At 44.8% G+C, this 27,085-nt stretch overlaps 1 protein-coding gene across 1 annotated transcript in view; it reads left to right on the plus strand.

Annotated features, from left to right (window-relative positions):
• gabbr1a (gamma-aminobutyric acid (GABA) B receptor, 1a) overlaps positions 1-24,127 on the plus strand; it is a gene marked incomplete at its 3' end in the record, with an annotated part of 31,944 nt that extends 7,817 nt beyond the window's left edge. The window contains exons 6-18 of the mRNA XM_084444208.1: positions 1-118; positions 1,453-1,698; positions 4,153-4,216; positions 5,063-5,140; positions 7,797-7,947; positions 8,634-8,766; positions 9,807-9,923; positions 11,505-11,612; positions 13,992-14,085; positions 15,007-15,134; positions 20,986-21,114; positions 22,070-22,213; positions 23,834-24,127. The exon at positions 1-118 is cut by the window's left edge and continues 74 nt beyond it. Coding sequence (XP_084300334.1) covers positions 1-118; positions 1,453-1,698; positions 4,153-4,216; positions 5,063-5,140; positions 7,797-7,947; positions 8,634-8,766; positions 9,807-9,923; positions 11,505-11,612; positions 13,992-14,085; positions 15,007-15,134; positions 20,986-21,114; positions 22,070-22,213; positions 23,834-24,127 — 1,804 coding nt within the window. The remainder of the gene's footprint in view (positions 119-1,452; positions 1,699-4,152; positions 4,217-5,062; positions 5,141-7,796; positions 7,948-8,633; positions 8,767-9,806; positions 9,924-11,504; positions 11,613-13,991; positions 14,086-15,006; positions 15,135-20,985; positions 21,115-22,069; positions 22,214-23,833) is intronic.
• Between the last annotated feature and the right edge of the window lie 2,958 nt (positions 24,128-27,085).

Raw genomic sequence — 27,085 nt, forward strand, 5'->3', positions numbered from 1 at the left:
GATCAAGGACCCATCCATCAACTGCACGGTGGGGCAGATGACGGAGGCGGTGGAGGGACACGTCACCACCGAGATCGTCATGCTCAACCCCGAGACCGTCCGCGGTGCCTCCAACCTGGTGAGTGTCCCCCCCCCCCCCTTAGTGAAGTACTATGATCACATACTAGATAGAGGTCTGTTTGATTTACCTCTGCGTTTGCACTTCTGGGATTGTCACGCCCCATCGGTTTCATTCTGCCAGGTCATCTAAACCAAGTGCACTTCAAGTTTTTTACAGTAATTGTATATGACCTGGCCCAGGTCTGGCGAGCACAGCTGCTCTCCTCTTCTCCTCCCCCTCTCCTCCTCTCCCAGGCCTGAAGAGCACAGCTGCTCTCCTCTTCTCCTCCCCCCCTCCTCTCCTCCTCTCCCAGGCCTGAAGAGCACAGCTGCTCTCCTCTTCTCCTCCCCTCCTCCTCTCCTCCTCTCCCAGGCCTGATGAGCACAGCTGCTCTCCTCCTCTCTTCCCCCTCCTCCTCTCCTCCTCTCCCAGGCCTCTTGAGCACAGCTGCTCTCCTCTTCTCCTCCTCTCCTCCTCTCCTAGGCCTGGTTAGCACAGCTGCTCTCCTCCTCTCCTCTCCTCCTCTCCCAGGCCTGATGAGCACAGCTGCTCTCCTCTTCTCCTCCCCTCCTCCCTTCCTCCTCTCCTGCTCATCTCCCAGGTGTCCCTTCAGAGCAGGCTGCATAGCAGCAGGTTGATTGAAAGCTCCTGCTACCAGTGCAGTGGGATTGGCTGAAACAGCTGAAACCCTGTTAGACTGGGCTGAAACTCTACGAAAATTCCCAAAATACTATTCTTGTTGGAATTGTACTTTCCGTATCATGTCATTATTATTAATGAGCAGAGAGAGAGAGAGAGCAGAGAGAGAGAGAGCAGAGAGAGAGAGAGAGTAGAGAGAGAGAGAGAGAGATTTAGACTGTAGAGTCTGTATTCGTAAAATGATCACATGATCTGGGACCACCTACTATAAATTACTGTTCAAGATTCTTCATGTCTCATTCCCAATGATGTATTATTGTCATAGTATTATACTATTGTAGCAGTATAGTACATAGTATTATAGTTTTATATATCATAGTCATAGTATTATAGTCACAGTATTATAGCATTATCGTCACAGTATTATAGTATTATAGTCATAGTATTATAGTATCATAGTATTTTAGTATTATGGTAATAAACTAGTAGAAGCCTGCACAGATAGGTGCGTTGGAAATGACTATAAGTCCCATATAGTAGAAGAAAAATTTTACTTTTTAATTTTACTGATGAAGGTCTAAGGACCGAAACGTTTATTAAAGTTCTCCCACAGAGGTGAAAGATAGTGTGGGGAGTTTTCCCTCTAGTATTATGGGAATATCATAGTATAAATACAGCTCATCCCTCCCTCCTCCACCATCTCCTCCTACCAGACCTCTCAGGAGTTTCTGGGTCAGCTCATGAACCGGCTGGGTGGGATGAACCCAGAGGAGACGGGCGGTTTCCAGGAGGCTCCACTGGCCTACGATGCTGTCTGGGCCCTGGCCTTGGCCCTCAACAAGACTGTGGCCCCTCTGAAGGCCAAGGGCCGCAGGCTGGAGGACTTCAACTACAACAACCAGGACATCACGGCTGAGATCTACAGAGCGCTCAACACCAGCTCCTTCGAAGGCGTGTCGGTTAGTGAAGGAGGAAGGGAGGGCTGGCTGATTTCATTTTTCATTTTTCATTTTTCATTTTTCATTTTTCATTTTTCATTTTTCTTTTTTCTTTTTTCTTTTTTCTTTTTTCTTTTTTCTTTTTTCTTTTTTCTTTTTTCTTTTTTCATTTTTGTTCATTATCAATCAACAACAAATGTAAATATACCAGATTTAGCCAGGAGGCTAATTTTCATCTGTGGTCCCTGGCCAAAATAAATAAATAGGCATCCTAAAATGACACAAGATAAAAGTAAACAATAACACAGCATCATACAGAGCATATGAAAGACACAGGCACATAACCTGATGTTAGAGATAGTCTTGTGTTCTTCAGTACTGCTTCTGGGAACCTACTGAGTGTGCAGGGTTTACTGACTTGCAGGGTGACCCGACTAAAGGACACAGCTATACCCTTAACAGTATAAATGTCCTTGGGGTATCTCTTTGCATCTTAAATCTGTACAGTATAGGCGGTCATATTTCTCATCATTTGATTGGATCCAACATTGGCTCTTCATTGGCATCTAGCATCAAGGACTCTGAAGTGAGCCTTTGTAGTTTAATCAAAGGTCCGTTTTCTTCACTCCAAGTTTTGATCCTCCCAGTGCTAAAGAGTTTAAAGAATTCCACCAAAGGTCATGATGGTATTAAAAGCAGTCTCATCAAAGAACCTATTGATTATATTATTGATCCTCCTAACACATATTTTCCCTTTATCTCTTAATCTGGCATCGTCCCTCATGAATTCAAAATTGCCAAAGAGGAGAAACTGGTTTACACAAGAATCTCAAAGCACCTACTGTATGAACAACATACTGTATAACCACCAATATGGTTTTCGTAAGAAATATTCCACTGAGAATGCACTGCAATTGCAGCTTGTCAATGTTTCTTCAGCACTAGATGACAAAAAATTCCTCTGATTTAAGCAAAGCTGTCAACCATACAATTCTTGTTTCCAAGCTTTAATACTGTAGATATAGAGTGCAGGATGTTGCTCTCAAGTGGCTTAGCAGCTATCTTGATAATAGAGAGCAACCTGTTTCCACCAATGGTTGCTCATCTAAGAAATCAATCATTCTTTTGGGGGTTCCACAGGTTTCCATACCGGGCCCCTTTATTATTTTTGTAGTGACCATTTTTACGGTGGCCGTAAGTAACGATTTCAGGCATTTTAGCTCTAAATATGTTATATTTGGGTTACAGGTAGGTTTAGGGTTAAGAGGAGGGTTAGGGATAGGGTTATGGTTAGTTGGTTAGGTTTTTAAAGCAGAATTTCCCAAAGCAAGATTCAGCGCTGTAAGAATAGGGTGCGAGTCTATTCTTACAGCCGCTGTGATTGTGAGGTGGTAGATAGGGTGCCGTAAGAATAGCGGGAAAGTATAATCTTACGACTCCCCTTATTATTTGCTGATGATACCAATCTTATAGCCATACGTGCCATCAAGTCGCTGATTGAATGTGTAAATGAGGAATTATCTGATGTCTCTTCTTATGGTTTGAGCTGAATAATTTATGAACCTCTTGGATTATGAGTAATTTGTTAAGATATTAAGGATATGTACAGTAGCAGCCCAGACAATACTGCAGTAGTTGATGTAAGGAAATAAAAACCTATAATACAAAGTTAAATGAGCAGAAGGATGGATCGGTGGGCAAACCCTTCTCAATATACCCGGCATCTTCATGGATCTCTTGCAAAAATTATCTTTATGGTTTTTCCAATTTAAACATTCATCCACAATAACTCCTAGGAATTGAGTATGTGGCACTTGGAGAATTTCGGTACCGTTAATCAAGATTTTAGTAGGACTTTTATATTGCAAAAGATTATGAAGTTACATTTTTTGACATTGACAGTTATCTCAATATTAATATAAGAATGATTTCTCAATCTAACAGATATTAACCATCTGCACCTATATTCAGGAAATACTCACTATTATCTATAGACTATTTGAATGTTTTTCAAACATGCTTGTTCACTTACAAGTTTATAAGCAATAAGCAGGATCTCCCAGATACAGTACTTTCCATAATTTCTATATTTATTCATCAGACTTCCATTCATACCCAACTAGGCGTAATAATCTTCTCCACTTATCCTTCTGTCAAACATCTAGCCATTAATTCAACATCAAGTTTAGAGGTCTGGAACTCTGGAACGCTTTGAGCTTGTCACACAGGTCAACATCTTCTCAGCTGGCTTTTAGAAAGCAACTGAGGGACTGATTCTAATTGTGTCAAGAACTTAAGAGTGAACTTAAGAGTGAAGGTCTAGCTCGGTTTCCTGGTTTCCTTTTTACTCCTTTCAATTTTACACCCTACCCCTGTTTGCCCTTCTTATTCTGTTCTTTTTTATAATCGATATATAAGAAATGAATAAACTAAACTAATCACATCTGACTAAACCTTGTCTGTTGTCTCTCACAGGGCCATGTGGTGTTTGATGCGCAGGGTTCCAGAATGGCCATGACTCTTATTGAACAACTGCAAGGTACTCCAACTCCCAGAATCCTACCATGTCAGCCTTTGTTATATTGCAGTGCTACACTGAATGTCAGTCATCCATCAACATGATCACCGCTGACTCTCTCCTTTCCCCCATATTGATCCCCATTCTATTGTTCTTGGGAGCCAATCAGTTTTTTGGGGGAGGGGGGTTGCTGTACAATTTGTTGCATTGCCACATAATTGCAATGACGAATTGGCTTGATCTATTTAAACGTGTTGACTGCAAGCCCTGTCTGTTGTGAAAACGAGGTCCTGTTTGTCTTTGCTGACTTGCCGGAGAAGGTGGGAGGTTATTATGTGGACCCGTGTTCTTTTTTGGAGCCGTAATGTATAAGAAATTATCCCTTTTCACTTCCTGCCTGTACTTGGGTTGCATTGCCTTCCATACAGACAGGTCATTTAACCTCTAGAGCAAAGGGACTGACTGGGATTTATGAAATATTCTCACTAATCAGTATTCATGGTCAGGAATGCCTCATACGGTCTCTCTTTCTCTCTCTCTCTCTCTCTCTCTCTCTCTCTCTCTCTCTCTCTTTCTCTCCTTTTTTTATTACCCATGATCTCTTTATTGTTCCTTATCTGTTTTGTTCTCCATTCTTTCTTTTGCTTGTACTTTAAGCTTTCTGAAAAACAAATTTATTGAAATGTAGATTTCATAACGATTATCGTATTTTTTTATTATCATTCCGCCATTTTATGCATTTTCAGTTTGCTTCTTTGTTTGTTGTTGCTTGATATCATCATCACCTGACAAAGGAGAAAACGTTGGGGGGATGAAGATTTTAATTGAACCCATTTTTTCATCTCCATGATCTCTCGGGCTTTTTAGGAGGCAGCTATAAGAAGATTGGATACTACGACAGTTCTCAAAAGAATCTCTCCTGGTTCGGTAATGACAAGTGGATAGGTGAGGCAGAGTTGATTACATTGTATCTGTCAGACTTGTGTGTGTGTGTGTGTGTGTCTATCAGTCTCAGTGTGACTCACTTCTGAAATGATCTCCCCAGTGTATTGTACCTGCTGTATTCAGGCTCTCTGATTCTCTCAGTGATAAATAATGTCTTTATTGTGAAGAATATCTGCACACGCATTTACCCTCTCAGTGAATTTCTGACTTTCTGTATTAATTCAACCCAACGTTTCGTCTCTCGACCTTCATCAGGGTATAATCGGGTACGGAAATGAGTCTATGGCTATTCTTCACAATTTGAATACTGTAGTATGTTGACCTAGTCAGCACCTCTCATTATCAGAATCAGAAACCGTTTATTATGATTATGATTCTGACTCATTAGGTGTGCGTTCTCTTAGCTTTTTTGCCGATACATAATGTAATGTCTTGCCAACCACCAGGTAGGAAACCTGTCATTTGGACCTTCACTCTACGACGCCCAAAATTTTCTTTTTAAGCCTTATTTAGAAGGCAAGTTGACTGACAACGGGGGTGGTGGGAAGGCATACATACAGGGGAAAGTTGCAGGGGTGGAGGGACACACTCACGCACACACACACACAGCTGGGCACAGCACAACACTACCGCAGTAACGCTCAGCTGGAGCAGTACTGTATGTAGGGGTTACTGATGGAAACCTTTCAGTCTCTGTCCCTCTTCTCTGAGTGCTGGGCTACCACTGCCCCAAAAGCTTGAAGCTGATGCTGTGGCATCAACCACAGTTCAAAAAAAAAAAACTTGACAAAGACCTAAGATTCGAAACGTTGTCGTTGGAATAAACACCACAGGGGCGGCTGTAGCTCAGTTGGTAGAGCGGGTCGTTCAGTGATCGAAGGGTCAGTGGTTCGAATCCCAGCTCCAACTGTCCACATGTCGAAGTGTCCTTGAGCAAGACACCTAACCCCAAAATTGCTCCTAATGAGCAGGTTAGCACCTTGCATGGCAGCTACCGCCATTGGTGTGTGAATGAATGGGTGAATGAGAGGCCATTGTAAAGCGCTTTGAGTGCCTCAAGGTGGAAAAGCGCTATATAAGTGCAGTGCATTTACCATTTTGCACTCACGATTGCCCCGGTCTCAGTGTGTGGGTTCTATTCCACTTTTTCATCAACCACAGTTCGACATATTAACTTCACCACTCCATTTTTCAGAGCAAAGTTTGAGCAGTGAGGCCCACAGACCGCAGTCTCCCAGCGTTCTGCAGTAGCTAGTGAAAGACTATTACTGTCGATTGGCCTCAGTCACCAAGACCAATCTCTGTGGTTGTTTACTGGTCTGTCCCTCCCTGGGGAGGCGACACAGTTGCGCCCGGCCCCAACTTCACTACTAATCAATCCTCCATACCGGGGGGGCCCTCAGAGACCCACCCTTACAGGCTTTGAAAGGACATTATTTGTTGCCGGGGCTTAAGAGAACCTTGGGGAAGAGGAGCGTGCGCCCGATTCAGCGCCTCAGGGGGCTGGTGACTGGGGTGCCATCCCACCCCTGGTTGGGTTCATTTGGTTTGCAGGTGTGATAGCAATGACACCGGCGCGACGCAGTAATGCCAGGGTGAAATCGGTTTGATTTTAGGTACGGGAGAGACCAGATTCGCTCATTAAGTGAATGGGGTCAGCGTGGAGCGGACAGAGAGGACTTTGAATTGCTCTGTGAAGCAATAGAGGTGCGCTTGTTTTACTGTGTCGAGGGCACGGGGGTGACTTTGGTTTGCCGTACAGGGCAACTGAGGTGCAGTTTGGTACGGAGTCTGAACTTAAACGCTGCTTTGACGCCTGTTCTCCGACTCCGTGCCTCCTTCCCTCCTTCTACTTTCTGACTCTCTTCCACCGTCGCCCCTAACAACCACTTCAGCTCAGCTCGCCTCCTAATCGCTGTGGCAACTGTTATAGAACTGGGTCTCCATGGCAACACCCTGTCCTGATTCCTTGATGAAGGGCGGGGGTGGTTTAAACAGTCACAAACACACACACACACACACACAGACAGGATAACACACACACACACACACACAAACTGAAATAGTCATTCCGGTTTGCAGAGAGTCACAGATGTCACTCCAGGAACGTCGATGTTGTGACATTCCTAAAACTGCTAAAATGAACGTGATACTGTCACACCTCCGGGGGGTGTGGGGGGGGGCGGGCGCTGACACCTCCCTCCTGTCACACACACACACACACACACACACACACATTGCCTTCATACCCCGACACTCGTCTCCTGACTCCGACCTACGGTACACCACGCCACACACACACACACACACACACACACACACACACACACACACACTCACTCACTCACTCACTCACTCAGCCCAGCGGATCTGCAGGCAGTGCTGGATATATATAGACAGACAGAGGAAGTTGATACATACATCCATCTGCCAGAATAAGGTTTCTTTCAGAACCGTGAATGTTCTGACCATAGGCGTATTCTCACAAGGCAGACTAATGTAGCTAGAACCCCCCCACCCTCACCCTCTTTCTTTCTCTCCCTCTCCCTCTCCCTCTCTCTCCCTCTCCCTCTCTCTCTCCCTCTCCCTCTCCATTTCTTTCTTTCTCTCTCTCCCTCTCTCTCTCTCTCTCCCTCTGTCTCTCCCTCCATCTCAGGTGCGGGGCCCCCTGCTGACCAGACCATGGTGATCGAGGAGTACAGGTTCCTGTCTCAGAAGCTGTTTGCGTCTGTGTCGGTCTTCGCTGGCCTGGGCATCTTGCTGGGTGTCGTGTGTCTGACCTTCAACATCTACAACAGCAACGTCAGGTACGCGTAGGCCGCAGGCTGCTTTCCCACCTAGCAAGGGAGGAAGGTCTGGCCGGCTTCTTAGAAACAGCAGTCAGTTGTCGCTCACACAAACTAGAACAAACAGACTGAGAAACTCCACCATCCCCTGTGGCATCAGGCTTTATAACTCTCTAATATCATATGATATTTATGTTTTTATATGTGTTTTGCGTTTGTTTTATGCATCTCTGTATTTTATATATTCTGCACAATTCAATTTGTAAAGATTGTGAGGTAGAATTATTAAACTCAAACGAGCCCGGCCCTGTCGTGACTGCGACTACGGCAGCGCTGCAGAGCCCTACACACTCAGAAAAAAAAAAGTGCTGTCTAGAATAATTCTTTGGTTGTTCCTCTAGGGGAGCTTTCTGAAAAGGATTCTACCAGGAACCGAAAAAGGTTCTTAAGGGGTTTTTCAGAGAACTAATCCTTGTGGAAGAGTTTTTATCCCGAGAGTGTAATTCGACTGGTACTGTATAGTCTGCATTTTTAAACGATTATGACTGTGTTTCTCTCTCTCTCTGTTTCTCTCTCTCTCTCTCTCTGTGTTTCTCTCTCTGTGTATTTCTCTCCCTCTCTCTCTCTCTCTCTGTTTCTCTCTCTGTCTCTCTCTCTCTCTCTCTCTGTCTCTCTCTGTGTCTCTCTCTCCATGCACTGTGTTCCAGGTACATCCAGAACTCGCAGCCCTACCTGAACAACATGACAGCTGTGGGGTGTATGATGGCCCTGGCGGCCGTGTTCCCCCTGGGCATCGACGGCCTCCATGTCCACAGGTCGCAGTTCCCCGTGGTCTGTCAGGTAAGGCCGGGCTCACACTACTGGATCTTTGGGCCAATTTATCCCCGATTCACCCCTCCAGGATGGATCCACTGTGGCTCAGTGGTAGAGCGGGTTGTCTAGCGTAGGGTCGGCGGTTCGAATCCCGCGTCCTCCTGTCCACATGTCGAAGCGTCCTTGGGTGAGACACTGAACTCTAAATTGCTCCTGATGAGCTAGCACCTTAGGTGACATCTACCTTAGGATAGCACCTTGCATGGCAGCTGCTGCAATGAATGGGTGAATGAGAGGCCATTTGTTTATTTGATTGATTATTTAAGTGCAGTCCATTTACCATCCTGAAAATCAGAAGAGAAATCTGGTCTGGCACGTTGGTCGGCCAATCTTAAACCTCCCAATCGGCTCGCAGACCCATCGGGGCAGCCCAGATAATATCAAACATGTTTAACATTTAGATTATTATGTCACTACTTTACAAGCAAGACCAGTGGTTCGTTGCTTCCTCGGGTGCGATAATATCCTGTAGTGTGTGATGAGCGTTTATTTTCAAATCTTGTCGTGTGTGCGTGTTTGAGATTCCAGAGAAGAACATCTATTAATATTCTCCTTAAGCGTGCGATGCAGCCCGTCGTCCAGATCGGTTAGCATTTTAATTATCCCGTAGTGTGAGACCGGCATGAGGCCAGCGCCTCTACGATGGACGGCGATACAACACGTCGCATATCACATTCTCTCCGTTCCACAGTCATATTTCTCTCTCTCTCTCTCTCTCTCTCTTTCTCTCGCATTGTGCACTCTGTTTTTCTCTTGCGGTCTCTTTGTCAAGTCTAGCTCTCTCTCTCTCTCTCTCCCCATCAGCCCCTACGCTCACTCTCTTGACCCTTCTCTCTCTCCTCTGTCTCCAGCTCTCCCCTTCCCCCCCAGCTCTCCTCATCTCTCCCCCCCACCCCCCCCTCCACAGCTCTCCTCACCCCCCCCCCCCCCTCCTCATCTCTTTCTCTCTAGTTTTCTCTCTTTTCCCTCTGCTGCTCGTTAATCCCTCTCACTGCCTCTGTGTCTAGTTCCGTCTCTGGCTGCTGGGGCTGGGGTTCAGTCTGGCCTACGGCAGCATGTTCACCAAGATCTGGTGGGTCCACACCGTGTTCACCAAGAAGGAAGAGAAGAAGGAGAAGAGGAAGGTGAGCCACCGAGGGGTTGGGAGGAGGAAGAGAGAGAGAGGTTCAGGAGCTACACGACTGTACTGTTGGGAGCTGATTAAAAGTTTGGACCGAACTTTACTGGGCAGCTACGCAAGCTGCGAGATGAAATTGGCTGGGCGTGTTAAAGTACACGTAGCATCCACTGCGGTGTGTGTAACCGAGTTGAATTGGTTTAACTCACTCCTCAGTATAAATGCCATCCACCCGTGCCTTCGAACTGCTTGCTTATCAGTGGCGTAGCTGGTGGCGGTGTTTATGAGAGGTGGTCATGTGTTCATGAGTCAAAGGACCCGGGTTCGAACCCCGTGTGGGCAAAGTGAGGGTGGAAGCAATACTAACGATCAACACAGTGAACACACTCCTCACTGATATAGACACTTGCAGATCAGATACAAATACTTCTACTTTCTCTCTTTCGCGCACACTCACACACTCACTCCCACACACACACACACTCACACAGAACTGTGCTGCTCATGTTATCAGCTTAATTAAGTATGAGTGTGCGTTTTTGTGTGTGTGTGTGCATGCATGTGTGTGTGCGTGTTTGTGTGTTTTTGTGTGTGTGTGCGTGTGTGCGTGTGTGTGTGTGTGTGCGCGCGCACATGTGTGTGTGTGTGTGTCCTGAAGCGAAGGAGAAACTGCCAATCTGGGACGTGTTGTGGGAATTCCTAAGACCTAATCAGAAGAATAAGAGATTAAGCCATTTATGGAGTATTTATGAATATGTATGAGTATTAAAGTTCTATGCAGAAATCCGACCTTCGGGGGGGCTTTATTATTTGAGTCAATGCTCAACGAATCGGTTTGACTTTCAACTTTCTTCATGTCGACAGAAGGGCAATTTGCTGATGAGCTCTGTGAAAGTACTGTACTTGTAAGAAAGTTTTCTGAGTCACAACTGTGGGTTGATAGAACACGTCCAAATCGTGTCATTCACTTCAAGCGAGAAGGACTAAAGTTTGTAACCCATCTGTTTTGTGTCATCGCATGGTTGAGTGGGCGCTGCAGAGCTGGAAGTCGTCGCATCAACGGATCGGGAAATAAAGGGAAGCGAGGTTGTGTTGGTGTAGGCTACAGCACTGTTGCTTTCAGACCAAAATGTCTTCCTTGTCTGCTATTCATTTACAAACCTACCAAACGTTTCCCTGGGTTCGCCAGGACTTAGAACTCCACCGAGTTGACTGATTCTGAATTTGAAGACATAAATTGGAGTGTAAGGGGTTGATTCAGTTCTGGCTGATATCAGGCAAAAATGTAGCTAAGATTTTACATATTTGGATGTATTTTCTATCTAACTAGAAACTAGTACAGACACACAGCAATTTATCCCTACAGTATTGAAACAAGCAAGTGCACACACACACACACACACACACACACACACACTACTACACTACACTCATTGTGCACACAATCACCCAGAAATCACAAGGACAGTTTCCTATCTGTACAAAACCATTTATCATTGTTTGTGGCGATACCCTTGGATTGTGATTGGTTCCCCCTGTGTGTATCCCTTGGATTGTGATTGGTTCCCCCTGTGTGTATCCCTGGCAGCACCTGGAACCCTGGAAGCTCTACGCCACGGTGGGGGTGCTGCTGTCTGTGGACGTCCTGTCTCTCATGATCTGGCAGATCGTCGATCCTCTTCACATCACGGTGGAGGTACGGGCACACGGTCCTGGGTTCTATTCCAGCTGTGTTGACGTCGACTCGTGGCTCAGGCTCTGTTTAACACTAAGCTACATATGAATCCAGGGAGCTTTTCCTTGTTTGCAATCAGTGAAGCGATATAGGGACACAATCCTTTTCCTCTTTCTCTCTCTCTTTCCTTTGCTCCTTCTCTCTCTTTCTCTCTGTCTCTTTCTCTTTCTCTCTCTCTCTCCCTCTCTCTGCCTCGGTCTCTTATGGGGAACATAGAGGGGTTTGTGCGCATCTGGGGGGTGCAGGGGGTCCTCTGAGTGAGGGAGAACTCTTTGGTTCTCGGGTTCTGATGTGGTTTTTATTTTGAGGTTGGAGGTTACTTGTATGACTTTGGATTTTTACCTTATGACAAAAGGACAAATGGGGTAAACATGCCTGATTTTGTAAATAAAGTTTTTTTTTTTTTTTTTTTTTTAAAGTCTCTTTCTCTCTCTTTCTCGCTCTCTCAATTCAATTCAATTCAATTCAATATGCTTTATTGGCATGAATGTTGGGTGAACAATATTGCCAAAGCGTCAAGAACACAATTCAATAATAACAGATTAAGTATATGGTTACTGTAAGTTAACTAACAACTAACAGCTCTCTTTCTACTAAGTAATATTTCTAGTAAAAATGTGGCCAAATAAAAGGAGAAATAAATAATAATAATAAATTAAAGTGCAAGTTGTGCTACTGGCTGTCCCTAAGGTTGTGGCAACTTGTTACGTATTGTGCGGCTATAATAGCACAATCCTTCTTCTCTCCTAAAAGGTACTGGACTCTTTTTTTGTTCTGTTAGGGATTCAAATTCAGGGCATTTTCGTCTAATGTCAAGTAAGAAACTTTCTCTATGTCAGAGTATTTTTCACAGTGAAGGAAGAAGTGTAGCTCTGTTTCCAACTCTCCTCTGGAGCATTGCTGGCAGAATCTGTCCTCTTTAGGCAGCCAGGTCTGCCTGTGTCGACCCTTTTCAATGGCTAGGTTGTGCTCGCTGAGCCTGTACATAGTCAATGATTTCCTCAGTTTTTGATCTGAAACAGTGGTCAGATAGTCTGCCACTTTGTATTCTCTATTTAGGGCCAAATAGCATTCAAGTTTACTTTGAGTTTTTGTAATATTTTTCCAATGGTTAATATAATTTTATTTTTGTTTACTTATAATTTGGTTGGGCCAGATTATCTGAGGGATGTCCTGAGGTGTTGAGGGCTAACTCTGTGAACATAGTCTCAGGACCATTTGGCTGAGGGCACTTGTCTCGCCTTGGCATTTAAAGGCTTTGTGGTGGTAGGAGTCGGGGTCACTGGTTTTTAGATGCTGGTAAAATTTGATGGATCTTTTTTGGATGTCAATCAGTAGAGGAAATTGGCCGAGTTCTGCTCTACATGGATTGTTTGGGGTTTTTCTTTGTACTTTAAGAATAGATTTACAAAATTGTGTGTGCATTACTTCAATTGGTTGTTTGTCCCACTTAGATAAATCCTGATGTGTAAGGGACCCCCACACCTCACAACCATACAGGGCTACTGGTTCAATTATTGATTTGAATATTTTTATCCAGATTCTTATTGGAATATTTAGGTTATTTAAATTAATTGATCTTTTAATTACATAAAAGGCCCTTTGTGCTTTTGCTTTCAGTTCATTCATGGCCAGGTTGAAGTTTCCAGTCAAGCTTATTTTAAATCCCAAATAAGTATATTCATTTGTTTGTTTTATATTTGTGGAGCCTAGTAAAAAACTAAATTTATTTCCCTGACACCTGGACCTTTTCTGGAATATCATAATTTGTGTCTTTTTCAGATGAAATGTCAGGGCCCAGGTCTGGCAGAAGTGGTGCAGATGATCTAAGAGCTGCTGTAGTCCCTCTTTGGAGCTGGACAGTAACACCAGATCATCTGCATACAGGAGGCACTTTATGTCTGTGCCGTTCAAGTTGATGCCGGGGGCTGCAGAGTCCTCAAGTGTTTTAGCCAATTCATTAATGTAGATGTTGAAGAGAGTTGGACTGAGGCTATTGCCCTGACTCACCCCACGCCCTTGAAGGAAGAAGTCTCTTCGTTTGTTCCCTATCTTTATTGCACATTTATTGTTTTTGTACATAGTTTTTATTAAATTAATCCTTTGTTCCAGATGTTGGGGAAATTGCCCACACTCAGAACTATATTGAATAGTTTGAGTATAGCCATCTTGAATTTGCTATTTGTATATTTAATCATCTCTCTTTCTCTCTCTCTCTCTCTCTTTGTCTGTCTTTCTCTCTCTCTCTTTCTTTGTCTCTTTCTCTCTGTCTGTCTCTCTCTCTGTCTGTCTCTCTCTCTCTGTCTCTCTCTCTCTCTCTCTCTCTCTGTCTGTGAGTAGAAGTTCACCAAGGAGGCCCCTAAGGGGGATCTGGACGTCCTGATTCAGCCTCTGCTGGAGCACTGCAGCTCGGACAAGATGAACACGTGGCTCGGTAGGGCTCCTCTGTTTCCTTCTTCCTTTACTGTCCTCAGGCTCTCTCTCTCTCTCTCCCTCTCTCTCCCTCCCCCTCTCTCTCTCCCTCTCCATCCATATTCCCTCTTTCTCTCTCTCTTTCTCTCTCTCCCTCCCTCTCTCTCTCTCTCTCTCTCTCGTTCCTTGTCGGTCAGGGAGTTGACGGTGGGGGATGAGGGCCATAAGACATGTTCACTGTATAATTTCTTGCTCTCTATCTCTTGCTCTCTTTCTCTCTCTCGCTTGGTCTCTCACAAACTTTTCTTCCAATCTCTTTCTGTTTTTCTCCGTCAGTCGTCCTCTCTGCGTTATCTCTCCTCCACACACTTTTCATGTTATCTTCTACATTGATCTTGCTCTCCATACCTTGATCTTGCTCTCCATCCATATTCCGCCCCCCTCTCTCTCTCTCCCTCCCTCCCTCCCTCTCTCTCTCTTTCTCTCCATCCATATTGCCTCTCCCTCTCCCTCCCTCTCTCTCTTTCTCTCCATCCATATTCCCTCTCTCTCTCTCTCTCCCTCCCTCTCTCTCTCTCTCTCTCTCTCTCCCACTCTCTCTCCCTCTGACTGTGGCAGCTCTTGTGAATGCAGAATAGTATAAAAATCTAATAATGTGTGTCAGTAAGTGGGGCAGTGCCCCATAGCATCGCCTCTCTCCGCTGGGGGGGGGGGGGGGGGAGATAACGGAGCTCTACTGTGAAGGATGATGAATGGGAAAAATAGACAGTGTGAATATAGGTGGAAATGTACAGTATATAACCTTCAGTCAAGTGCCTAATATGACCTGCTTTCTCCTCCACTCATTCTCCTTTCCGTCCGTCTCTCTGTCTCTCTACGTCTCTTTCTATCGCTGTCTCTCCCTCCATTTCTCTCTCTCTCTCTCTCTCTGTCCGTATTCCAGGTGTGGTGTACGGATATAAGGGGCTCCTGTTGCTACTAGGGATATTTCTTGCCTACGAGACCAAGTCTGTTTCCACAGAGAAGATCAATGACCACAGAGCAGTGGGGATGGCTATTTACAACGTAGCTGTGAGTCCTGACTGTCACCGCACTGCACCCCACTGAGGACTACCCCACTCCCTGTCTGCTGTTTTTGTGTGGTCTGTTTAACAGATGCTATCACTGGCTTCGATTAATACCGTACGTTCATGGATATTAAATGCAAGTGCTTAAAATGCACCTATTTTAAATACTAATGGGTTGCAATATGCTGCTGTGTAAACTGAAATTGTTCTGGGACTCACCTTCAAAGGTGGTCTGTACTGTAAGCTATTAGACCCAAATAGCCACAAGTACATTCCATTTACTGTAGGTGGGCTAGTCAGTACGATTTGGTGACAAGATGAGCTTGTCTTGTACTGTGAAATAGCTGTGCTTCCTGGTACAGCAGCTGACCTCTCCAGGTTTGCTCTTTTGCTCATCAGTGTGCAAACATTCTAATACGCTGAACGATGATTTACATAATTCCTAGCACTTACATAATTCCTACACTTTAGAGAGAACCAGAATGGCTTTCAAGAGGGGAGGGGGGTCCACAGTAGCTCAGATCTGGGCCCTAAGGAGGATCATCGAGGAGGTGAAGAAGAACAACATGACAGCGGTGCTGTGCTTTATTGATTTGGGGCGGCCGTAGAGCGGGTCGTCCAATGATCGTAGGGTTGGCGGTTCGAATCCCGGCTCCTCCTGACTAGTGTTGTCACAATACCAATATATGACCTGCGATACTATACCAGCCAAAGTATCACGATACCGAAGCATTTACATTTTTATTTTATTTTTATGAACGTGCAATGTATTTACAGTACATTACAGTACAGTGTAATCACTTTATACAAGTGGTGCATGAATAACATGCATTTAATGCATTACATTGTAGCTCTATAGGTAAGTAAAAAGATATTATGCATATTATGAATTATTAATATTAAATATTTAAAACGCATCTAAAACAACTACTGAATCAGCCATGTATACACACAAGTGTAGTATCACCAAACATCAGTAAAGGTCAGCGGAGGGCCACTGGGTTGTGGCAGATGGCAGTGACATCAACATGCTTTATCTAGCTTTCACTTTTGTGAAAGTCAAAACCAGATCAAATGACCAAATGTCAAGAGGTGGATATCATTGGATTCGTCTCAGCCTACATAATCTAGCTCACATTATTTTAAGGAGTTTGGAGTTGGAATAAGAGGACGACAATTTTCATTCAACAGTTGTGCATGACGACATGACAGCAGGTAGGCTAACGTTACTTCATTAGCTAGTTAGCCCGCTGGCTAGCTAGCAACAGCAGCACAGCTAAGAGGTTTATTCATTCATTTTTGTAATATTAGCTAATGGCAAGAACACTGCTAAAGTCATACTAACATCATTAGCTCGTCTGTATTCCAGTGCAAGGTCTGGATGACGAGATTGTAGGCTAGATGCTTTGATGTGTTGCCTCCTTTTGCCTGTACGGCATTGCTGCATCGCCTGCACAATGGACGGCCATCATCTATAGCGTTTCCTTGTTTATCTGGTTTAAAACCAAAATAGTTCCATATTAAACTTTTAGAGTTATGTTTCTTCAATAATGTTACATTTGATGGTGCGGGACAGAGCTAGGGAACGTTTCTGACATTACGATAGCCTACTGAGAACAAGACTGGCTCGCGCCCAGACATGCAGATAACGTCAATATTACTGCGGAGTTGCATGTGTGCGCGAGTCAACACATTGGGAGCTGCACAACGGTATCGCAAGCCAGTCTTCACATTAGCAGAAACCAGTGAATTTGGGAACAGAGGTAACATTGTCCCCCCTGCCGTGTTCAACGGTAGTACCGTTGTATAGAGCTTATAGTATAGTTGGCACCGTCACGTTTTGGTAGACCGTTGGTACCAGTATATCGTGCAACACTACTCCTGACTACATGTCGAAGTGTCCTTGATACCATGATTTCAAAAATGCATTTGACTCAATGCACAGAGGTGCCATGATGAAAATCTTTGAAGCCTCTGGTGTTCCCTCCAACTTTGGGCCATAGGGACCATGTATTCAAACACAAGGGCAAGGGTGACGCCGGACGGAAACAGCGAGCATTTTGACATCATGGGGACACCCTCGCACCCTTCCTCTATAATAGTCCTGGACTGCGCACTGAGACAGGCAATCCAGGGAAGAGAGGAGGATCTGGGCTTCACTATAACACAGAGGAGGTCGAGAAGCTATCCTGCTGTAGTCCTAACAGACCTGGACCCTAATTTATCAAAGACCGTGTAAAACTAAAAGTGGCTGTACACCCAAATGGCGAAAATGGCATACACCCAAAAAATGTAGACAGTTCGGATTTATCAAACCGTGCGCTACGCACAGCTGTACGAAATCTCCGCCTCATACTCATATCCCGCCCTCTACACGCCCAAACTCAACCATATGGTCAATGTAAAGAAGCACCTGAATGATTTGGGTGTTGATCGTGGTCACATTTTTGCGATTCACATAGACAAATTTGTTCACGGGTGGTACCCTCATCATGATATGAGTGTAGTCAATGGCTTCGATCACATTGGAAAAAACAGATATCGCTGCAAATCGCCTTTTGTTGTGGGCCTGCTCCTCCACAGTGTGAGGGAACCTAATGAACCGATCATTCATCCTAATGAGGCCATCCCAGACTGCAGGCTTTAGTGCGCTCAGTGACGGCTGTGATATCCCAGACCTGTAGGGAAAAGATTTAGCAGGATTACATCATTACCAGCAGGGGCTTCAGCCACAAGGGGGAACAAGTTCATGTTAAAGTTAAGTTCTGCCGACCAATTGCTGCTGGAGGTGCCAAAAACCAGATGAAAGTCTAGAGGTGACAGGGCTTTCGCGGTGGATGCCCCTAGGCTCTGGAATAGCCTGCCCCTTTATATCATATCCACCCAGAATCTTGATATTTTTAAATCCTCTCTAAAAACCCACTTCTTCTCCCTGGCGTTTCTCTCAGTCTGAGCACAAGCCGAGTCTGTGTTTCATGCCTGTGTTGTCAGTTGAAATTCCTTGTTTTTACTCAGGGACCATCTCTGTACAGCACTTTGGTTGACTGATGTCATTTTAAACGTGCTTTATAAATAAAGTTGGCCTTGCCTTGCCTCATCATACACACCTGTCGGCTAGTTCCCTCTGGTATGTCCCGGGTTGCCAGGAAACCCAGAGTAGTTAGTACCTGTGCCAAACACGCAGGCTCGGTCACTTCAGTATGTCCAAATGTAAACAGCACATTCATGATTACTATTCATTTTTGGAGTGCTGCCTTGGCCTCATTATTCAGTATCCACCTGTGTTGGCTCTGACATGGCGTGGGTGTACTGGGTGGTCCTCTCTAACGCTGGACCCAGTTCAGCACATCGCTCAAAGAGCCCGTCTCTAGGGAGTCTGAATGGGCTGATTAGCCAGTCAGCATCATGGGCCAGCAGATCTGGTTGACTACCCAGGGCCCCAGTAGGGAGAGGGCCCTTGAAAATCCTGGAATTTGTTTGGAGTGAGATTTTACACTTAGTCACAAGCCCTACCCACACTACACCAGGGTCAGAGTGGGTGGAAATGTCTGTACTTTTTTCCATTGAGTTTTAGTTTGATAGATCACATACTTGGCAGAGAAAAGTGTGTACGCACAAAATGGGGAAAAAAAGGTGTATACACAATGATAAATGAGGCCCCTGGACTACAGCGATGACCCTGGTATCTAACCATGTGAGACAAGCACACAAGCTCCTGACCAGAGTGGAAAAAGAATGTGCCAAGGAGGGTCTTGGTCTGAACGCCAAGAAAACTGAGGTCATCACCTATAACACCCCGGAACATCTGCCCCTAGTGACAGCTGAAGGTACTGCTCTGAAAGAGGTTGAGGACTTCAAATACCTGGGCTCTTGGGTCAACTCAACGGAACAGGACCTCAGAGTGAGGAAGGCGCTCACTTGGACAGCTCTAAACGGCATGAGCAACGTGTGGAAATCCAACCTGCCCGTGAAACCAAGCTCCACTTCTTCGACGCCACCATGGAGGCCATTCTCCTGTATGGCTGTGAGTGCTGGACCCTGAGCGGGAGTGGAGACCACCGATGAGATCGCCAGGTGTATGGAGGACCGGGATAACTGGAGACAAAGTGATTTGGATTGGCTTCAAAATGGGCAATGGGTTCTAAGTTGACCCATGCCAAACCCCTCCACCAAGTTTCATGAAGATCGATCAGGTAGTTTTTGCGTAAAACTGGTTTTAAAAAATGAATGGAGGTGAATGGCCGCGCGTTTTGGGTGGCCCATGGACCCGCCCTGTGATTCGGATCCACTCCAAAATTTAACAGGTTCTAAGTTGAACGATTGCTACACCCTTCCACTGTGTTCGTGACAATCGGTGCAGTAGTTTTTGCGTAATCCTGCTAACAGGCGGACACACACCACCGAAAACATGACCTCTCACCCTGCGCTGCCGCTGGGGCGGAGGTCATGAACAAAATAGGACGTTGCATCCTGTTGTAGACTACACATATATATATATATATATATATATACACACACACGCACTGTGACGCGCACACACACATGCACCAAAGTAATGATGGCCCAAGTATGTTGTCAATAGTTTGTCACAATTCAAATAAAATCAAACTTTATTTGTATAGAGGGGCATACACAGAGGCAACACAATGTGCTTTACAGAGAGCAATGGGGGGGGGGGCATAGGTCCCACCCCTACATATTCCGGAGGGAAGCAAAAAAACAGTTTACCCAGAGGCCAGAAAAACAGTTCACCCAGGGGCCAGAAAAGTGAGCGGTAAAAATCTCAACGAGACGATCAAGCAAGGACATTTGTAAGCTTGAGGAAGGTGATTGACAGACACACACAAGGTGCTATTAATAAGATGCTTTCTGCATTTGGAGACCTTATTTACCCCTGCTCTCTCTCTCTCTGTTCTCTCTCACTCTCTCTCTCTGTTCTCTCACTCTCTCTCTGTGTTCTCTTTCTCAATCTCTCTGTGTTCTCTCTCTCAATCTTCTGTTCTCTCTCTCTCTGTTCTCTCTCACTCTCTCTGTGTTCTCTCTCTCTCTCTCAATCTTCTGTTCTCTCTCTCTCTCTGTTCTCTCTCACTCTGTGTTCTCTCTCTCAATCTCTGTGTTCTCTCTCTCTCTCAATCTTCTGTTCTCTCTCTCACTCTCTCTCTCTGTTCTCTCTCACTCTCTGTGTTCTCTTTCTCAATCTCTCTCTGTGTTCTCTCTCTCTCACTCTCTCTCTCTCAATCTTCTGTTCTCTCTCTCTCTCTGTTCTCTCTCACTCTCTCTCTGTGTTCTCTCTCTCTCTCAATCTTCTGTTCTCTCTCTCTGTTTCTCACTCTCTGCTCTCTCTCAATCTCTGTGTTCTCTCTCTCTCTCTCTCTCTCTCTCTCTCTCTCAATCTTCTGTTTTCTCTCTCTCTGTTCTCTCTCTCTCTTCCCTTCTTTCCTCGCTTCTCTGGTAATTCCCTGATTATTCATCCCTTTTCTTTCAACCATTATCTCATTCTTCTCCCTCCCTCCCTCCGCCCCCCCCTCTCTCTCTCTCTCTCTCTGTCACTGTCTCTATCCTCTCTCTCTCTCTGTCTCTATCCTCTCTCTCTCTCTCTGTCTCTATCCTCTCTCTCTCTCTCTCTCTCTCTCTCTGTCTCTATCCTCTCTCTCTCTCTCTGTCTCTATCCTCTCTCTCTCTCTCTCTGTCTCTATCCTCTCTCTCTCTGTGTCTCTGTCTCTCTGTCCCTCTCTCTCTGTCTCTATCCTCTCTCTCTGTCCCTCTCTCTCTCTGTCTCTATCCTCTCTCTCTCTCTGTCCCTCTCTCTCTCTCTGTCTCTCTCTCTCTGTCTCTCTCTCTCTCTCTCTATGCAGGTGTTGTGTATGATCACTGCCCCGGTGACTATGATCCTGTCCTCCCAGCAGGATGCTTCTTTTGCTTTTGCCTCTCTGGCCATCGTCTTCTCCGTCTACATCACCCTGGTGGTGCTCTTTGTACCCAAGGTACAGTATCTAGGACTGTCAGTATGAGCCGCAGCTGGTGGCCCCTGCTGCCTATTAACACTCCTTGCACTTTACAGTGTGATATAAGTTTAAGTTTGCTCGCCAATACCGACCTCAGTTCCTCTGAAGCAACAGTAACACTCCCCTTTTCCTTGACACTGTTTCGAGTAGATTAGTCTTTTTGTTATCTTGTAGAGTAAGCTACAATTATGACAATTGTGACTCTGTACAGCTACTATTGTTCCGGTGAGTGTTGACTAGCTTGTTCTGTTATCGTATCCCTAATGCTGCACATCAAGTGTTGGCTGTGTTGATACTGAGGGTTGGCTGTGTTGATACTGAGTGTTGGCTGTGTTGATGAGTGTTGGCTGTGTTGATGAGTGTTGGCTGTGTTGATACTGAGTGTTGGCGGTGTTGATACTGAGTGTTGGCGGTGTTCAGACTGAGTGTTGGCGGTGTTGATTCTGAGTGTTGGCGGTGTTGAGACTGAGTGTTGGCTGTGTTGATTCTGAGTGTTGGCGGTGTTGAGACTGAGTGTTGGCTGTGTTGATACTGAGTGTTGGCTGTGTTGATACTGAGTGTTGGCGGTGTTGAGACTGAGTGTTGGCGGTGTTGAGACTGAGTGTTGGCGGTGTTGATACTGAGTGTTGGCGGTGTTGAGACTGAGTGTTGGCGGTGTTGAGACTGAGTGTTGGCGGTGTTGAGACTGAGTGTTGGCGGTGTTGAGACTGAGTGTTGGCGGTGTTGAGACTGAGTGTTGGCGGTGTTGAGACTGAGTGTTGGCGGTGTTGAGACTGAGTGTTGGCGGTGTTGAGACCGAGTGTTGGCGGTGTTGAGACCGAGTGTTGGCGGTGTTGAGACCGAGTGTTGGCGGTGTTGATTCTGAGTGTTGGCGGTGTTGATTCTGAGTGTTGGCGGTGATGAGACTGAGCGTTGGCGGTGTCCGTGACTGTAGATACGCAGGCTGATCACGCGTGGAGAGTGGCAGTCCGACCAGCAGGACACCCTGAAGACCGGCTCGTCCACCAACAACAACGATGATGAGAAGTCCCGACAGCTGGAGAGAGAGAACAGAGAGCTACAGAAGATCATCCAGGAGGTACACACACACACACACACACAGGGCATATGTTTGATTTGACCTTTGGTAGGGACATTTAAGGCGAGCACGCCTAACAGGAAATCTGCACCATATACAATTTTTTAAAAGCATACATTTGAGCTACAGTCAGATCTGATTATCTTGATGGCTGGTTCTTTAACCTCCTGAACTGATGATCATGCATTTGGGCTACATGTGCACTTGCTGCATACAAATTGATTAAAAACTGATGGGGCTCAACATACCTTACTTAGGTTGGACCTCGATAGACCCACCCCGTGATTTGGATCCACTCCAAAATTGAATACGTTCTAAATCGGGCTGTGTTACACCCCTCCACCGGGTTTCATGAAAAGCAGTAGGGTAGCTTTTGCTTAATCCTAGTCCAAAAAATGAATGGAGGTGAATGGCCGGCACGGCCACGTTTTGGCAGCTTGTGGACCCGTCCCGTGATTCGGATCCGCTCCAGAATTTAATGGGTTGTTACTTGACCCATGCTACACCCCTCCACCGAGTTTCATGAAAATCATTCTGGAGGTTTTAGCAGAAACCTGGTCTACAAAATTAATTGAGGTAAATGGCCGGCCCTGCTAACTGACAAACACACACACACACGCCACCGAAAACATTACCTCTCGCCCTGTGCTGTCGCTGGGGCGTAGGTAATGAATGCTGTGTTAGCTGATGTGCATCTAGGAATCCTTTACGATTAGGGCTCTCAATTGAACATGTTAATTAGATTAATTCATTATGCAAACATTAAAGCGTTAACAAAAATTAACACATTCATTGTATTCATTGATTTCGTCCAGCTGTAGGTGGCACAGTTGCCGCGTCATTGCCTGATTTAACATTATTGAAGCGACAAACTTAATTTGGACCTGAATGACTACGTCATATGTCACACAATCACACATCTTTGCATTTAAATAAACTTGTGGAGGTGGATAGTCAGACTTTGCTTGGGCCTCTAAACAAAGTGAACTTTCAAAAAGCTCCCAGATGGGACAGTTAATAAGAGAGTGGTCATGTGCAATATCTGCAAGAAAGAATGACCATCTGAGCAGTTCTAGCTTCACTTATCGTCTCAATGCTAACATGTTAACAGCTGTCAGCCCCAGTACTAGTGGCTTTCATCAACTCACACTCACTGAGAGCAGGTTCCGTATGAACAAGTCTACAGTACCTCTGGAAAAATTGACAAACTCCATCGCAAAGTGGATTGCTGTGGACTGCAGGTCAATTTCAATTGTAGAGGACAAGAGCTTAATGGAGCCATTTATTTCAAATTGCTTCCTCTGATGCAACTTTACAAGCTCCCTTCAAGAGGCACCGTAGTTACAAAAATCCCCCAGCTGTATGACAGGGAAAGACAGCAAGAATGGAAGTAGCCTACTGGTGCAGGATGTCAATCAGCAATCACAATCACAAAGCCACAATAATGTAATGTCTTTAAATTGAAATATCCTAATTTGGGGGCAAAAAAGTGATATGTGATCAATTTGCGATTAATTAGATTCATTAATTACAGATCATGTAATTACTTCTTTTTTTTTACTCGTTTGACAGCCCTACTGTATTTATGATACAAACTAAACCTCTCTCCTGGTTCTCCAGAAAGAGGAGAGGGTGTCAGAGCTTCGCAACCAGCTGGCTGAGAGACAGGCCCTGCGCAACCGGAGACGACCGTCCTCGGGTCAGAACCAGAGCCAGGGCAGTCCGGCTCCGCTGCCCTCCTCCCAGCCCGACGCCAAGTCCCTGCTGCCCCCGCCGGGGTACCCCAACCCCGCGTCGGACAACCACCCCGTCCCCCCCTCCTCCTTCTCCAACTCCTCCAACCTCTACCAGGCCGACAGCAAGATGGGCCGCAAGCACTGCCACAACAGCCACATCCCTCTGCTTTACAAGTAAACAAGGAAGTACAGGAGTGAGGGGGGGGGGGGGGGCGACTACAGCACAGCATGACAGAGAGAGGCCGACATACACACCGGGGGAGGGGGGGGGGGGGGGGGGGTCAGGCACTGTGACTTTCACTTCTTCAAAGCAATGAGCACAAGCGCAGCGGACGCTGACATTCTGTGACATTTTGTGACGGGAGTAGGAGCAACAGGAACGCGAGGGGGTGCTCAGCTGTGAAGAGCGCCACGCCGCCAGCACACAACACCTGTCCTGGTCCCGTCCTCACGGTTTTAATTCCACTGTGCAGCACTAGCGAAGGCACTTGTGACACCAGTAATACCGAGACAAGCACCTCTCCGATTAGCGCTCGAAATGGACAGATCTCTCTTTTTTGGTCGGTCGTTTATGATCTTTCTTCTGTTGTGGACGTGTCCTGTTGAACTCCTGAGGGACTTTGCGTCGGCCTACTGCAGTTAAAACACGTTTGCTCATTTCAACACTTGTCTTAAGGCGCTTTCGGCTTTGGTTTGTTGAATCGTGAAGCACATGATGATTTATATTGTTGTTCAAATCCTGTACTGTATGTTATGCCATGAATTTACATGTTGTGCCCTATTTTTTATTTTTTTTAATTAGTATTGTGAAAACTGTTCAGATGTAGGCCTTTTAATCAGTAATGGTCAACAATCCAGAGAGCTGGTTTCTTATTCCTTTTAAAGGTGTCTGAATGCTTCATAAGAGAACAGGACAGGAGGTGGAAAGTGCACATTATACAATAGCCATATGAAAAGGGCCAAGAAAGTCATCTGGATTTTGAGACAATAGGAAGATCTAAATGGATGTTTTGCAGTATATGTATATATATATATATTCAAGAATAGCTTTTTACCTTAAATTCAGTCTTTTGCTGTTGTATGACCTTGCTGATATGAACCCATTTGATAGAATATTGTGATAACCTGTTGACATTTCAATACATTATCATCTTCACCTGGATTTGAATACACAAGTTTAAAAGATTTGAGTTAGTATTATAGATACTCAAAGAAGCACAACTTACTTCTTTTGTACTTTATACAGCATATTTATTGTTCTCTTCTCAACTCATTTTCTTTTTGCCCAAAAGACAATCTGAATAACTCCTGCTGATGTTACTGCCGAGTTATGGCTGGTAACTTTTGGATCTGACCTTTCCCCACAGATTTTGCGTGATGGAAGACATACAGTATGTACAGTATGGATATAAGGATTGTGATATATTCATTCAGCCATTACTCTAGAAGTACTATTTCATTCATGAGAAACTTTTCAAACTGTATAAAGCAACGATATCCAGCAGCTTTGTTGGCAAATGTGACAATATTTGCCATGTATGTATTTCATTGTGCACTTTAATTCAAGACAAAACAAAGTTGTTCCACATTATGGTTGTGTTGCGATTATTACAATACACTTTAGCTCAGGGTAAGGGAAAGCAAGACATACGATACTATGTTTATATCAGTCACAGATTAATGAGTGAAACGGTCAATGTTGATTAGCATCATGTAGTATATGAATGCAAAGATTATTTAGGGAATACTATACTCTTGCACATGTATCACAATATAGTTGGATTTTGAGATTTGTATTATATTCAATAATTTAAATGTTAATTGATATATTTGAGATGTATGCAGTTATAGTATATGGATATTATGGTCTAATAAAAACTTTGTTTTTCACTGAATACACTTTCATATTTCAGTTTAGCCTAACTTTAATCATTATTATGTGTTTTGATCATTTGTTCCATAGCAGTGTGCGTTTCTGTAAGTACTGGAAAGTAATTTGATGACCTTTCAACCACTAGATGTCCTCATTAGCTGATCAATTGTTAATAGTAGTATTATTATGTATTGTAGGCTACCATGCATATATTCTGTTCTGTAGAATAGTTCATTCAGATTACAGGTTACACTATCAGACTAGGATTAGGACGAAATCGCGAATGTAGCCTACTAATATCCCCAAGCACTAAACCTATGCCAAACAAAACAAATCTAAAATATGACACCAATTCAGTACACAAACGCACGGTCAATTAAGAGTCTGTTAAATCATTGCCCAGAACAGTGAAAGAGGATGTTTACGCGACAGACGGATTTCCTTGCGCATGAGCTCAGCGGCAGATCCTCCAACCCCCACCCCACCCCTGAGTTGGCTGAGTATGCTGTCTAGGGGAGGGGGAAACCCCTGCTCTGGTCCGCGGCTCATGTGGGGCCGCACCTGATACAGCAACCACAGCCAAAAATGAAGGAAATTCCCCTGGTTTAGGGTGACCTAATGTGGTAGTTATGTTTATGGGTTGTGTGGGATAAATAGTTATTAGGCAGCCGGCAGAATAGCCTACCGTAGTGCTGTACTGTAGGAGCGTTACTTTCACACAGACCGTCATGGTCTCATTAGGCCATCGTCCCTCAATAAGAAATAGCATTTTCACAGCATGTTTGGAATTTAATGAAAATCCATCATATAAATATTACCATAATCACAATTTAAATAACAAATAAATACAAATACATATGAAGTATATTACACAATAACTTTAGCGAATGTGAATGATTTACAAAAATCCACAAGTAGCCTACAGGTATATTTCAAGCTCCAAGGAATATGGTTAGTTTTCCAACTGGTGCAGTTTACATGGTAACCATATCATTATGAGGCTAGCGTAGGCCTATGCTAGGCTACTTAATCTCATCGGAGACTTCAATTTGCTACCAAAATGTAAGATGTTTTAACATAAAACAAACATTTGTTATCGTCACAGTTGATTGATATCTCATCCTGCATGCACTTCCAATATTAAAGTGCAACGACGCCGAAAAAGGTCTTGCCCTCTTCCGACTGCAAGTCTGCCAAACGTTCGGTCTCGGTCCAGAGGCTGTCCCCTCTCATAAGCCGGAACACCCCGCCGAGGTAAATAGC

The sequence above is a fragment of the Borostomias antarcticus genome (assembly GCF_949987555.1).
Source record: "Borostomias antarcticus genome assembly, chromosome: 10".
NCBI classification, from domain to species: Eukaryota; Metazoa; Chordata; class Actinopteri; order Stomiiformes; family Stomiidae; genus Borostomias; species Borostomias antarcticus.